The 15,858-nt window shown below is 37.6% G+C and overlaps 1 protein-coding gene across 11 annotated transcripts in view; it reads right to left on the bottom strand.

The window, feature by feature from the left end:
- TMEM150C (transmembrane protein 150C) overlaps positions 1-15,858 on the bottom strand; it is a 39,596-nt gene that overhangs the window by 15,679 nt on the left and 8,059 nt on the right. For 4 of the 11 annotated variants that reach the window (XM_039350864.1, XM_039350865.1, XM_039350863.1 and 1 more), the window contains 6 exons: positions 9,855-9,943; positions 7,942-8,135; positions 4,437-4,518; positions 2,900-2,953; positions 403-435; positions 176-243 (listed from right to left, as the gene is read on the bottom strand). In XM_039350864.1, coding sequence (XP_039206798.1) covers positions 176-243; positions 403-435; positions 2,900-2,953; positions 4,437-4,518; positions 7,942-8,062 — 358 coding nt within the window. In that variant the 5' untranslated portion in view covers positions 8,063-8,135; positions 9,855-9,943. The remainder of the gene's footprint in view (positions 1-175; positions 244-402; positions 436-2,899; positions 2,954-4,436; positions 4,519-7,941; positions 8,136-9,854; positions 9,944-15,858) is intronic. The other 7 variants (XM_039350869.1, XM_039350870.1, XM_039350868.1 and 4 more) reach the window with 3 other exon arrangements.

Raw genomic sequence — 15,858 nt, 5'->3', positions numbered from 1 at the left:
TGTGAAGTTGTTTCTAGCCCAAACCCAACTTTACCACCTCAGAGAGAATTTAGCCCTTGTAACTTGCTGCTCACTAGGTCTCAATGACATGGATTTGGCTGAAACAGGAGATTCTCTAGAGTGAATTAGAAGAGATTAAAAAAAAAAAGTCACACATTCTTCATGCAACGCCTACCTAGGAATGCTGCCATGTTCATGACTTGGCTAAATACACAGCTAGCAGGAGGGACATCACCTGCAATACTTCAAAAATATAATGTGTTTCATTGTAAATCTACTAAGCCTGCAACAAAGGTAAACAAATCAATTAAAAATGCACAGGGTAGAACAGATCTTGTTGGGGAAAAGAAGAAAAAAAAAAGAGAATGGACAAGAGAAGAGAACGGACAAGGGCATGATTACCTTATATATGGCGGCCTTAAAGAAGTTGGTTTGCTGCGGGACACAAAAGGAAACTAATCACACCTAAGTCAGAATGACAGCATTAGTCATTTGGTGCCATTGAACTTGTTTTGCATAGAAATGTCTAGTTTTAAGCAAATGATCTACTTTCAAACAAGATGAAACAGAGCTCTGATCGCAATCTACCAAAAACATCTACAGCAATCTTCTTCAATCTGGGCACCTGGATATGTGGACTTCTACTCCAAAATTGTCAGAAATATTGAGGGTAGGGGAACCCTAGAATTCAGGATCCACATGCAAGATTGGGGAGGGCTTTTGACTGTAAATAACAATTTCTAGAAGTCCTGGCTTTGAACCCTCGGGAAATTTTTTTTGTGAGGTCCTCCCCAACTTAAAGATGTCCCAAGTCTCCTTCTGCATTCTGTTCTCCCAACTGTTCCTGCCCTCTTGAGAACTGGTCTCCATTTCTGAATGGAGGTGTGTGGGCATGTATCAACTGCCCATCACGGAGAGCCATGATGGTGGGAAAGTGCATACATCAAGTAGTTCTTCTCATAATCTTTCCTTCACCTCAGCACTCAGAATGGGGCATGTAATTCGATTCCTCTTCTTGAGTGGTGGACTCCTTGGGGCACTCTCTCCTTGCTCTCTTGCAAGAAAAGTACCAAACTCAGAGAGCACCAAGGACCCCACAATTCAAACCCGAGCTACAAATATTCTATCTGTCCTTGAGCTGTACAGAAAGGATAGGTGAATTTCCAACTGCTCCCAAGCACTGGGCAATGATGATTGTGCTTCTTCTTACTCTTCCTGGTATATATGTGTGTGTTTATTTGAATTAGATCAGAAGGTCTTTGGTTCTGAATCAAAAGGAAAAGAAGGAAACTCAGCAGGTGTCTATGATCTAAACTGTTTGCCATGGCTTTATAGATTGCCCCTTAAAACTCATCTTGAGAGTCTCTTCCTCTATCACAGTGTTTCTCAACCTTGACAATTTTAAGGCATGTGGACTTCAACTCCCAGAATTCCACAGCCAGCAATGCTGGCTGTGGAATTCTGGAAATTGAAGTCCACATGCCTTAAAATTGTCAAGGTTGAGAAACATTGCTCTATCAGTTCCTCTATCCTAATTCTTATTATCAATTGTGCAAATGGTATTTGCTTTTTCAAGCTATACTGCATGTACATCGATTCGTCTGGTGGCACAATTTTGTTGGCTCAATATAATTATATCTTCCTTCGATATACAGTGGTACCTGTACAGTGGTACAGTGTGCTTCAAAACTCATTGAATTTGCTACTCGACACATTTTGGTGCGAAAATATTGTCCCAGTACTTGTTTGTTTGGAACGCGACACACTGCAGTAGGAAAAGGGGGACAGCTGCGGAGAACAGATAAGAAGTTGGCTATGTGAGGAAGGCTGATGCAAAAAGAAAAGGGGGACGGCCGCCAGAGGGTGTACAGGAAGTCGGCCAAACTGGGAATCATTGACATAGGAAAAGGGACAGACAGGAAGTCCTTCCTGTCCAAAACAAAGGGTCACACGGTAAGTCACGTGGTTAGTTTGGCACTCATCATTTAGTACTTGTCCCACCTCCTAGAACCACTTAATGACGAGTATCAAGGTACCACTGTATCAGAAATGGCCAATTTGCTCCCTCTACTGTGATTTCGTCTCTCTTTGTCCTCATTCTTCTTAGTGTTTACTTTTTAAATTTCTATATTAATATAGCGCTTATATGCTGGAGGGTATAAGGTTTACAAGGCATGGTGATAATCAAGACCAGCTCTGTTCTTTGGGCTACCACTTGATAACTGGATTCAACTGCAAATCTCAGAATGTTGCTCAAACACAAAGCGAAGAAGGAAAAAGTAGACTCTTGTGCTATATGGCTCAACACTATGAGATACTAATGACCAAATGCACAATTAAACAAGCTGAACATCTTGTCTTTGTTTTTAATCTACTTTCACTTGGGTTATTTACACCATATTGAGTTATTAGTAGAGAATGGGCTAATGACCATGAATACTCTCTATGGCTATGGCTGGGCAGTGCCTCAGAGTCAGTGACTCAAAGGTTCTTTAAAGTGGATGGGAGCAAAATTATAGCATTCATCTGTAACTTTTTAAAGCAGTCGTGTCTTTTTCTGAGATCATGCAACTGCCATCCCCAGAAAAGACATGGCTATTTTAAAGAGTTACAGATAGTGGTGACCTTCACAGACTTGTATGTTTCAAACACCTCTTGGGAATTAAATCCCGAGCACTGCATAGCCTTATTAAAAAAGCATTAACATGTATGTTGGAACTCGAGTTAATAAAAAAGGCTTATAAAAAAGCACTTCACGTTTAAGGGAAGCTAATTCTATTTTATTATAGATGGCCAGAGAGTTCAGCTCCTAACATTGTTTTGGAAACGAGCCTAGCAAAGCCTTTAAATGCCAGATAAGAAGAAAGGAAATAAATATTTTTAAAAATTAGTGTTTTACCTGTATGGCACATTTAGTGGAAGAATTTTCCCGTCCTCTACTGCTATAAAATATCTGTCGAACATAGGAAAGGAGAAGAATAAAAAATGTTAATACAATAATCTCTCACGACAAAAAAAGAAAGTTATGTAGGGTTATTGGAACTAGGAGTTGGCAAGAAATTCTTTAGGAGACTGAAGAAGAAGCATATGTGAGGGAAGAGTGATTGGATTGAGAGGAAGGAAAAGACCAAGAAAGTTATGTTTGGACGGCATTGATAAATTCCTCTAAAAAGAGACAGATGAGAAGTTTAAAGAACTAAGGACAATTAATGAAGTGGCATATGGGTCCCATGAAATCTAGAATAACAAAGAAATAGAAAGGTACGGAGAGATATGGTGAATGCTGTTGCTGTACAGTAATGAAGTTACAAATAGGTTTTCTTTTTTTATATATCATGTTTCCAACTCTTTGGCTCACTAACTTGACATTTTTTACTTTCATCCTGCCCGTGCATAATGTTGCTTTCCCAAGGGAAAAGCCATGAGTTGTCAGGGAAAGCCATAACTTCCTGCGACTTCCTGTGACAACCAAACACAGAATAAGCTCTAATTTACCTTTAAGGAGTCTTTACTCTGAGCAGATATGGTGCCTGGCTACCTTTGACTGAGGCTAAGCAGCATGGGGCTTAGTTAAATATTCAAGGAAGAGGCTATAGGCCAGGGATCTTCAAACTTGGCCCTTTTATGACTTGTGGACTTCAACTCCCAGAATTCCTCAGCCAGGCATGCTGGATGAGGAATTCTGGGAGTTGAAGTCCACAAGTCATAAAAGGGCCAAGTTTGAAGACCCCAGCTATAGGCTCTACTGGGAAATTAAACATCTAGCCATTTTGGAAGGTCAGCAATAACATCAGCTGGCCATTTATGACAGAAAATAAGGTTTAGATCTTCTGACTAATCTTTTGCATACTTCCCAGGATGGCAAACCATACCCAGATAAAATATTGCATAATGGCAGTTATGCAAATTAAATAATGGCAAATTAAACAATGCAGAACAAGACAAGTTTTACAGATTTGCTTACATTGCATAAGTATGTAGATTATATCACATCTGGATTGCAGACATGGGTGCTTAATTTCTTGCATATGTGTGCATGGTTTTTATCAATAGCATTGCTTATATTGGCAAGGCAGAGAAACTTTGGCAGGCGTGGAAAATGCTAATTTTGTATCAGTACTGCAAAAATATAAAGAAACAAACTGGAGAAAAGAACTTCCACAGCCCACGAAGAATAACTGTGTATAATAATCATGGGATTTTGACTGAAAACACTTCCAGACAACTTTATTATGCAATTATCTTACCTCATTCAAGTTACTGTGATGAAAGAAATAAAGCATTCCAAGAAAAAAAAAACATTATAATAATGTTCCTTGGATAGAATGCTGCTTCTGCTAGAAGTGTTTTTAGTCAAGATCTGCTGGAAACATGTTGCAACTTCTATTATTTGACAGACTTGTTTTGTGTCAGAAACTACAGCAAGGGGTACTTACACAATCCACAGTCCTGCTGAGGTAAACAATGTCAAGACAAGAGGTAAGAACATCCATACACTGCATTTCTTCCCATCCATGTCTGGGGGGGAAAAAAACAAGGAAACAGGAAGTGAACTAAGTTACGTAGAATGGAAGTCAACAGATTCATTGGCTGAAGACATCTTTTTACTAAGCACAAAGACAGTGTTGTCCATGTAGAATATGGATGGTGCAGCTTTTCGCCCAGCTTGCTTATTTATCCCATTTGGATCTCTTTTTCTTCTCTGGAGCAACATGATCTTATTTGATTCTGTTCAGATGAGGAAATGGGGTTACGTTATTATGATTATTATTTTTATTTAATTGTATCCCGCCCCTATTATTTTTACAAATAACTCAGGGCAGCAAACATATCCAACACTACTTCCTCCTCCTATTTTCCTTACAACAGCAACTCTGTGAGGTGGGTTAGGCTGAGAGAGAGTGACTGGCCAAAAGTCACTTAGCTGGCTTTCATGGCAGAAACATGGTAGAAGTTGAACTCACAGTCTCTTATTTTTTAATAGTCCAAACTGGTTCTTAAATTAAAAACACAGAGCATCATGGTCTGGTTGCTCAAACCTACCTGGACACTATATTCTATCCCCGTGTTTCTCATCTTTGGCCATTTAAAGATGGGTTAAAGTCTACATATCTTTAAGTTGCTAAGGTTGGAATACACTGCTCTATCCATTATCAGCATTTATCTTCCATTCCCAATGACTGGGATGGAGAAACATCATGTAGAAATGTCTATGGAGATTCTTAGTCATCCAGGTCATGGTTGTCTGATGAAAGCTGAAGAAGCTTCTTGGATGAGAAGCGAAATGTCTTCAAAAAAAAAAAAAAGAAAGAGAAAGTCCAGTTGCCTCTTGAAAAGGCACCTTTAGAACAATCATGTAGGAATTAATAACTGGCCCACAACCATTTCAGATGTAAATGATATAAAAATTGGGAAAACTATGAGAAGGACACTTTCCAACTAGGGGAAGATTATCAACTTATTGGTGCATGCTGACTTTGCAAAACGGTAGTTCTGTGTGGCATACAGAAGGTGAACGTGCAGTTATTCATACCACACCCTTAATTTGTTTACAGGCTAAAAACATTGCCTAATATCCTAACCTTGCCTTGTTTTTTGTAGCTTAACACAGTTGTGCAATTTTATTAATTTGTTTAGTCTACAGTTTAATATATTATGCAAAGTTAGAAAATGATTAAACTCGGTAACTAGGTTAAGCATACCTGGGTGAACAACATTCACCAAGTCCTTTGCTACTGAATGGTTTAAAATTGCTTCTTCATGTTACCCGTTCTTCAAACAAGGGACATTCAAAGCACATTTTACATAAACTGTAATGAACACACATATGTAAAAGCAAATGTCTATGGAGATTCTCAGTCATCCAGGTCATAGTTATCCCAAAGGTGCTTTTTAACGAGACTTTTTGGACTTTCTTGTTTTTTCTTTGAAGACGTTTCGCTTTTCATCCAAGAAGCTTCTTCAGTCTGACGGAAAGGTGGGGAATGAAAGGATTTATACTCCTTGCAGACAGCTGGTCATTTGCATTCTTTTAGAGAGTTGTTGAGACCACTTGAGTAGTGCAAATGGGTGTGGAGCCTTCTTGGAACTGCTGAAAGGGCTGCGATGTAGACTGGAGACAGATGATGTCGTATCCCTCCCCCTCTGTTGAGGGAGGGGTGTTCAATTTTGACATAGATGGCCTCTTTGACCCCTTTTTCAAACCAGCGGTCCTATCTGTCCAAAATGTGGACTTTGCTATTTTCGAAAGAGTGGTCTTTGTCTTTTAACAGCAGATGGATTTTTGAATCTTGTCCTGATGTTGCGCCATGCGTTTATGAAGTGGTTGTCACTTCTGAACATGGCTCACTGTATTGTACTGCATATATGTTGCTCAATTTGTGTCTGGGTGTTTTATCCTTGGGGTGACAAACTTCTGCCTTAGTGTATTTTTTGGGTTTGAAGTATGCATATATGTTGTGTTGGCTGAGGATTCTCCTGAGCTTTTCCGATAGCCCTGCCTATATTTTGTTTCAAGGACTTAACATATAAGTCTCATAAATAAATAAATAAATAAAATTCCTTTCTTTGCAAAACTACTATAGAGAGAGTTCCTCCCCCCCTCCATGTAGCTTATATTCATGCTGGGCTTTTTTTTATTGGCAATATCTTTCAAGTAGTAATAGCAATACTTTTAATTAGCACATGCTTATAACTAAATGGGAAACAAGTCAATCAAAACAGGAAATTAAAATTATATACGAATATAAAAATAAAATAGTATAGCAATCAAAGTAAGACATTCCCAATACAGTACAACAATCAATGTAAAAAATGTTAATACTACCACAAAGTTAGTATAAATCTTTAGCATATGAGAGAAACAGAAAAAGAAAGAGAAAGACAGGAGTTTTTCCAGTTTTAAATAGTTCTATGAAAAGAAGTGGTTTTCATTTTAAATTTCTGGAGATAGACTGAATGGAAAAAGCCCTAAAACATGAAATGGCCATTTTAAAATGAGAAAAAAATATGATTGCATTATCAATGCATGTATTCAAAAGCATGAATGGTAATTATTTTTTTCAAACAATGGAGTGTTCCATAGATACAGCCAGAAGCCAGTTCAGTAATTTAAATGATGACACTCTGAAATATCCAACTAATATAGGGATTGATGAAAAAAAAATGATGGGATTTGCTGAAAAATCCATTCACCAGCATACTTTCACTGGTTTCTTACTAACCTAGCAGTCAACATTAAACTGAATCTCAGACCTAAAGGAAATCTAAGCCTAACCTATCTTCACCTGTATCCCAATGTACATTTATTACCTGGAAAAATGAAGACTGTTTTAGTTTTTTCTATGTAATTTCCATGCTTGATTTCCGAGCAAGGTGGAAGGTCATCCTTATAATCAGATTTTCCCTAGTTCCTTCCATACCAGTCCTCAGTGCCTTGCATATTAACTAACATTAATTGAAGCTGTTACTCCATCTAGGAAAAATGCCATCACTGACAGACAGCCATTTCTGTCTCCTCCTAACATCCTTGTTAATAAATTGCCATCTGGGCTTAGCTTTTAACTCAGTAATACTGAGTAATGCTGAAATGCCTCAATTTTGCAGCTATGAACTTCCTATTATGGGTTTATCATTTTCCCATTTCTCTCTTCTAACCAAATGTGCTTCTTAGCTTAGAAATTCTAAAGCAGAATTACTGCATGAAGCTAGGGAAAACCCATTCTACAGTTCCCATTTATGTGGCATTGTGGATTTTTTTTCTTTTAAACTGTACAACACTTGGATGTTTTATAGAACTATGCCCTCCTGTTAAAGGACATCTTAATGTTGCTTTATTATATATCACCTGGAGTCACAAAGTCAGCAGAGTTAGAAAGGAAAGCAGTTTAAGAATAGAAGAGGTCATATCTGGATCTCAGCCTTCATTGTAGGCTCACTCACATGGAAAGTATCGGTTGCACCTTCTGTTTGGCTGAGGCCGTGATGGCATCAACTTATCCCTTGTGACTTCAGTGGCAATTCTAGGGCTCTCTGCCGTCTGCTTGTGTTCAAGGTGGGCCATCACGAGGCTGTCTGGAAAGCTGGCACCCCAACTGCACTGCTTCTTGTCTCAGGGTGCAAGAATGGAATTAAACCTGAGGAGAAAGGGGGTTGCACCTGTATCTTTCCTCCATCCAAAAATAATAATAATGGGGCTATGGGGCGGGCAGCCACAGAAGATGGATGCTGCAATGTGGAAAGTAGATAAATATAACACAATGCAATTGGTAAGGTTGTGGTTAACCTATAAAGAGCTTTCTTGCTTTTTTGCTCTGCATTGGGTGATGTGCCATAGCTCTCTACTGGTGTTGACCTGACCATTTTGTTGAGGCTGGGAGAAACAGCTGGCTCTTTTTCAGGAGACGGGGATGCTGACGCCTGGAAGTGTTTTTCTATAATGGGTCTGGCTTTCTGGAATGACCTCCCATGGAAGGTCTGGTTGGCTCCAACGTTCACCTTCCAGAAACACTTGGAAATGTGTTTAGGGAATTAGAAGTATTGCACTTTTATTTTGTATTATGACATAATGGTCTTCTTTTGTAAGTTGCCAAAAATCTATTTGCTGAGAGATAAAAGTTTGATTAATAAACAAAGAAAAATAAGAAATGTAATTTTAGCTCCCTAATCCTTAGGCCTCACGACCAAGAGAGGCAAAGGAGATTTCGATCGAGCAACATAAGTTAATTCTGTGGAGACTAGGAAAACATTTTATATACTAGTGTGAATTGAGATGTAATGGATCTGGATAGGACTTGTCTTCACACTGGGCTAGATTTTAAATTGAGTAGATCAAATTAAATGGTGGACTTTGGGCCCTCATTCCTTATAAAAAAAATTAAGTCTCCTTGGAGAAAAGCTCAATGTGAACATGTCCACATTGTCGTCTTAGCTACAGTACAGAAGTCTTTTTCTGTAACCCTAACCCCTTCATTTGACTATTTTTCCATTCAATTTATACATGAAACTGAATTATATACAAATTTAAAATATGCAGGTAAACATTAAAAGCAATTATACAAAACCTAGCAATGGTAATGCCCCATACAGTTTTCTCTATATGAGGGAAATTACTTAATATGGCGCACACCCCAGCACTCTGTCATCTCTAGGATTAATTTATCCTACTGTAAGAGAGAGTCACCTTCATAATTCATTTGCACATATAGAGGTTGCTTTAATTATATCAGGAAGAATTGCAAGCCTCTTTCCAGTAGCACCTGCCTTAGAAATAGGGGCCTATTTTAACATTCACCACTGCAATGCTGCAGTCTTGATACTAATTAGTATTTACAAGAGAATTTTAAAAAAATCTATGTTTTGAGACTCATCCAGGGCCACGGATCAATAATATATTGTTATAAGGCTTGCGTTTTCAACTTCATTCTTAGCCTCAGGACCTCCTTAACTTGCATTAGCAAATGACTCATGTCAGAAAATCATGGGAATGTAGCCACCAGCTATTATACCACAATTATAGGAATTAGGATGGATGGCAGAGCTCACTTTGTAACACCAAGACAGAGATCAAGGTTTCAGCTTAAATCTGCTCTGTCAAATTTGTCTAATGCAGAAATAGTTGTTAGGTTTTTATTCCACCTTCATGGCTTTATAAGAAACTCAAAGCGGCAAATCTACTTAATACTCCCTCCTCCGATTTCCCTCCACAACAACTCTGTGAGGTGGGCTGAAGTGAAAGACAGGGACTGGCCCAAGTTGGATTTCATGCCTAAGGCAGACTAGAACTCACTGTCACCTGGTGATTGGCCCAATGTCACCCAGCCAGCTTTCAGGCCTAAAATGGGACTATAACTTACCGTCTCCTGGTTGTTAGGCCAGCACTTTAATCACTACACCAAATGTCATTAGGCCATGCAGATTTGTCCCTTTAAAAAGGAGACGATGCCTGGAAAAACAATATTTACAGAACATATCAGAAAAGGCCAGAGTAGAAAACTTGTTGGATTTGGTTCAAGTCCCAACAGCTTGCTGAAAGATAGCCAGCCACTCCCTCTCAGTCCAACCCACCTCATTTAAGCAGTTGTTAAGAGGATAAAATAAGAGGAGAGCTGCATGCGCCTTGAGAAAATAGAGCATAGAATTGCAATAATCCATTTCTTAAAAAAAGTTCTGTCCAATTAATCCCGTGCTTTCCATTCTGAATTTCAGTGGGGTTGTATTTCACCCTCATTCCTTCCAAAAAAAAAATTAAGTCTCCTTCGAATAAAGCTCAGCTCCTGGATACTTTATTGAAATAATAGAAAATACTTGTAGCCTGGGTTGTATATTTTGACGGTGGTTTGCTCTCCAAGCTTGTTTTAATTTAGCTTTTGAACATTTCGTTACCAGACTAGGTAATATCATCAGCAGGATTTTCTTGTCCTATTCCTCTTTAGCTGAATCTGTCTTCTAAAATTAGTTTTTCTGGAACAGTTTTGGCCTTCTTCTGGGTGACATCTTTTCAGATAATTAAAGAATACTATCATCTCCACTTTGTCCTTTTTTTTCAAAATTAATCATCCTCAAGTTCTACAAGCTCTCTTTTCAGATTTAGCTTCTAGTTCCCTAATGATGCCTTTTGTCTTTTCTAAACCTGTTCCAAAATCTCTGAATCTTTCCTAAAATGTGATATCCAGAACTGGACAAGATTCAGCAGCTGAAGCCACACTAATCCAAAATAAAGTGGAACAATTAATTCCTATAATTTCTGAAGTACACTGTATTTCCATTCATGCTGCTGAAAATCTTTATTTTTGTAGCTACTTCACACTACTGACTCATATGTACTTTATAATTAACTATTATAGGATTAACACTTTTACAAGTACCACCAACTCAGAACATTCCTTTTTCCATTTTATGCCTATATATTTGCTTTCTTTTGTTTTAAGAAAGAAATGAAGTCTTAATTTCATTGTGCTGTTTTCAGCTCATTTATCAAGATTGTATTAGGATTTTATTTCTGATTTTTAAAATATTAGCTATCCTACTAGATTTGTCTCAACTGCAAATTTGATAAGCATACCTTCCACCTCTTCCTCCAAGTAATTAATAAAACTGTTGAAGAAAGGGGCATATAACCATGACAACATACAATGCATGCCATTTGCATTTTAAGTATGAAGGGATTTTCTTTCTTTTTAATTTGACAATTTGCATAGGTTCCAATGAGAAGTAAGATTTAGTCTTTTCTTCTTTAGTCTTTCCTTTCTGAAATTTTCCTCCATTATTGTAAAACAAAAATCCCCATGAAGGTTGACTCCAGTTCATAAATAATGCCAAAGCTTTTAATTTCTTAAGAACATCTCATCCAGCAAGATGATAAAAAAACAAAGGAAGAATGCAAATGCCCAAACAATGACATTTTTTGAAACCAAACATGGAAAAATGTTATGGATGTGCAAATGAGGTACTCTACAGCACTAACAGTGTGTTATATTTCTAAATATTTATGTCATACATACATACATACATACAATATGTGTGCCATATTGCCTAAAAATTCACTTTAAGGAAGGAAAAAACAAGCAAACCGTTGATCTGTCTTAAAAAATAATAAAATCCATGTGTTAAAATCAAATCTATTTCCAATCATAACAGAAGTACAGAAAATTTAAGGCTATAGGGTTATAATTTAGCCTGTTTGGTGTAGTGGTTAAGGCACCGGACTAGAAACTGGGAGACTGGGAGTTCTGGTTCCACCTTAGGCACTGGGGCCAGTCACCCTCTCTTAGTACTAGGAAGGAGGCAATTGCACTTCTGAAAAACATTGCCAAGAAAACTGCAGGGACTAGTCCAGGCAATCACCAGGTGTCAATAATAACTCAAAGGCATTAAAAATAAAATGAGTGCAACACAACACCCTAGACTTAACAATTGTCAATAAGAAAGACAAAAACGTCTGGATAGTGGATATGGCAGTACCTGGAGACAGCAGAAGAGAAGAGAAAGAACTGGAGAAGATAACAAAATACAAAGACCTGCAAACAAAAGTGGATCAACTGTGGCAAAAGAAAGCAAAGATAGTACCAATAATAATAGACGCCTTAGGTGCAATCCTCAAGCAACTGGACTATCACTTGAATATCTTCGGCACTGACCAAATTACCATCAGTCAATTGTAAAAGGCAGCTTTACTTGGAATGAATAACTTTTACTTTGGAACTTTTATCCTCCAAGCAAGGAGACCTTTAACACCACCATCAAATAACAACATCTGCCTATCCCAGGTCTTTGGGAAGGCCTCGATAGATGGATAAATATACCAAATCCATTCTAAATATCTGGCTATATGATAAACCATAATAATAATACTAACCCCTTCCAGGGATATCCTCTTGTTGTCAGGGAGGAATTTGTGATGCACTGATGAGATTTAGAGGTATGCTGGCTGTAGTCTATTCTACTAGAAGGGTCACCCATGCGAGCCAGATTTCAGTGGAAGAGCCAGATTGGGTCTATCTCTCAACCCATTTAATATGGTATGAAAACAGAAAAAGAATCTTATATTGGATCAGTCATCCCAAGGTTCAACAAGAACCAGATCAGATGTTACATTCCTGGCCATCTCTTGACAAGTAGGCAACGGGTTTCAGGAACAATGGCTGGGCAACCAAGGCCTAGCTCTTAGAACAACCACACACAAGACAAAAACAATACTCTGTTGGAAAACCATGCCATTATGACCTACAGGTAGTCCTCGACTTATGACAATTGAGCCCAAAATTTCTGTTGCTAAGCAAGAGAATGAGTTGTGTCCCATTTTACATTTTTGCCACAATTGTTAAGTGAACACTGCAATTGTTAAGTGAATCATGTGGTCATTAAGCAAATTTGGCTTCCCCCGTTTACTATACTCGTAAGAAGCCAGCTGGGAAGTTTTCAGATGGTGATCATATGACCCAGGGATTGTGCAACTGTCATAAATACATGCCAGTGGCCATTTCCCCAATTTTGATCACATGATCATGGGAATGCTGCAATGGTCATAAGTGTGAAAAACGGTCACAAGTCATTTTTCAGTACTGTTGTAATTTCAAACTGTCACTAAACGGATGGTTGTTATTCAAGGACTACTTGTGTTATAAATTGGAACCAACAGAGCAGGGGTATTTAAAGCGACTATACACTGGAAAAGAATTTATCCAGATTCAAATATCACTGAACAACCATTAGCAGATCAAAGGAGATTCATTACCAGAAATAAGATATTCAGGGATGCAAAGCTGGTTCAGAAAATTATAAAAATGGAACACCAACATTAATAGTAGAATAGTAGAAATATCTTAGATAGCAACAACTGCAAATGTAAAAGAAAGAGCTGATATAAACTACAGAAATGATAATTTAGAAGTATTAACAATGGAACAAGAACAGGCTATCATTTGAAACAACCTATGAATTCACACAAAGAAAGAATAATTAAAAGGGAACATTTTAGCATAGGCAGAATTACCAGATTGACAAAGACTGCAAGCATTGAAATTAGTGCCCCCCAAACACCTGTCATCTATAATCAAGGATTGAATAAAGTGCTTGCAAGGATTAAAATAACATCTATTGCAGACTAATAAGCTTCCCTACCCTGCAGTAGTGATTACATAAGAATTGTATATTGAAATTATATAGACAAAAAGCAAATACATATTCTGTTCCAAAGTGGAAGATTAGACTGGAAGCCAAAATAAAGACATTAAGATCATATGCAAGTAATGTACAGAACATGAAAGAGCAAAAACTGAGGAATATAAAAATCAAGATAAGCCTTATAAAAATATATTGGCACCAGAAAAATTGAAGAAGCTTTGGAAATCTGTAAACTGACCAGAATCATTTGGCTAATGAGATGGGCAGTGTTTTAATTTGATAAATAAACAGATAAAATCATAAAGCAACAAACAGCAGAGAAATTTGAATGCTATGAGGCATGAATCATCCAGTTTAAGCAAAATCAACTACTTCAATGAAACCAGACGTAATTCTACCATAAGTGGCAATAAAAATTATGAAAATAGAAAACCAAATAAAGGAAACAATCCAGTCCTAGAAAGGTTTATGGGAAATTTAAAAAGGCTATAACAAAATGTAGGATGAATAAAAGAATTTGAAGATGGATTTAGTAAAAAATCAAATGGAAAATCTAATAACAACAGCAGGAATGGTTAAAAATTGAGTGAAAAAGAATAAAAATTGGACATCTGGAAATGATCGGTTGCATGGCTTTTGGCTCAAATATCTGACTAGCTTGAGTCCAATTATAGTTAAAACAACTTAATTAAATATTGCATAAAGGAGATATCAGCGACTGGTTAATAACTTAATTCAAAAAGATCTAGCAAAACAGACAACACCAGGAAATTATAGGCCGATAACATTCTTGCCTACAATGTTTAAATTACTCACAGGCATAATAGCAGACAACATCCAAGATTATTTAGAAGAAAATAATGTCCTTCCAGTAAAACAGAAAGAAAACAAAAGGGAAAAATGGGGAAAAAACACAATTTACATATGGTCGGGATTGATTTATAAAAGATATTTGATTTATTACCACATAGTTGGATCATCAAATGTTTGGAAATCACTTTTGTCAATAAAAACTAGAGTGTTTATAGAAAAAAATCAAGCAATGGAAGATAGAATTAATGATGGAACTGAAAAATATGGGTTTGTCAACATTAGATGCATCTTCTAGCGCAGTGTTTCCCAAACTTGACAATTTTAAGGCATGTGGACTTCAACTCCCAGAATTCCACAGCCAGCGTTGCTGGCTGTGGAATTCTGGGAGTTGAAGTCCTCATGCCTTAACATTGTCAAGTTTGGGAAACACTGTTCTAGGGCAAGGGTATCAAACTGCCGGCCCACGGGCCAGTTGCATCATGTGGAGGCCGCACCCATCCCAGTTCCAGCAATGCAAAAAAAGTTGTGATACGTCGCAACGCGTCACGTGACGCAGCGAGTTTGATACCCATGTTCTAGGGTGACTCATTATCACTTTTATTATTTGTCATTGCTATAGTCCCACTTTCTGCAATTTGGAAGAAAACTAATCTTGGCCATCAAATAGTAAAAATGCTAATAAAATCTCACATTTGCTTTGCATGGTTTATCTGAAGCTGTATGGAAAATAGGACACTTATCCAGACACTGACAAACACCTAAGAATTTTTAGCATAGATATAACAATAGAATTTGGCTTAGAGCAATGTACTACAGCAGATAGCATTGCAGGCTAAGTCACTGCTCACTGCCAGGAGTTCGATCATGACCGGCTCAAGGTTGACTCAGCCTTCCACCTTCCGAGGTTAGTATAATGAAGACCCAGATTGTTGAGGGCAATATGCTGACTGCTTAGAGAGGGCTGTAAAGCACTATGAAGCAGTATATAAGTCTAAGTGCTCTTGCTATAAATTAGGGTAAAATCACAAACAGTAATAGAATTGAAACCCCAAACACCGAAGCATCAGAAGCCATCAGGATGAAGAATGCTGGCAAGGAAAAGCATCACGTGGTCAATTTCTACAAAACATCGAGGGGAAAGTGGATAAAGATAAAATCTGGCTTACAACTGGAACATTATAAATAGAAACGGATGGCTTGATTTTGGCTGCATAAGCACAAGCTATCCGAACTAATGCAATCAAGGCCAGAATTGAAAAATCATCAAAGAATTCAAAGTACAGATTGCGCAAAAAAGCAGAAGAAACAGATCACATACTTAATTTATGCACGAAGATTGCGCAAGCGGATTCACTGGAACATCTATAAAAATTTATCATGTACCACTAATGAAAAATTGGTGGGAAGGTATAGTTGAAAATG

This window comes from Crotalus tigris, unplaced genomic scaffold, assembly GCF_016545835.1.
Source record: "Crotalus tigris isolate CLP2741 ecotype Arizona unplaced genomic scaffold, ASM1654583v1 scf7180000018362.2422785, whole genome shotgun sequence".
Classification (NCBI taxonomy): domain Eukaryota; kingdom Metazoa; phylum Chordata; class Lepidosauria; order Squamata; family Viperidae; genus Crotalus; species Crotalus tigris.
Note: the sequence above shows the minus strand (reverse complement) of the source record. Positions and strands in the feature narration are given on the sequence as shown.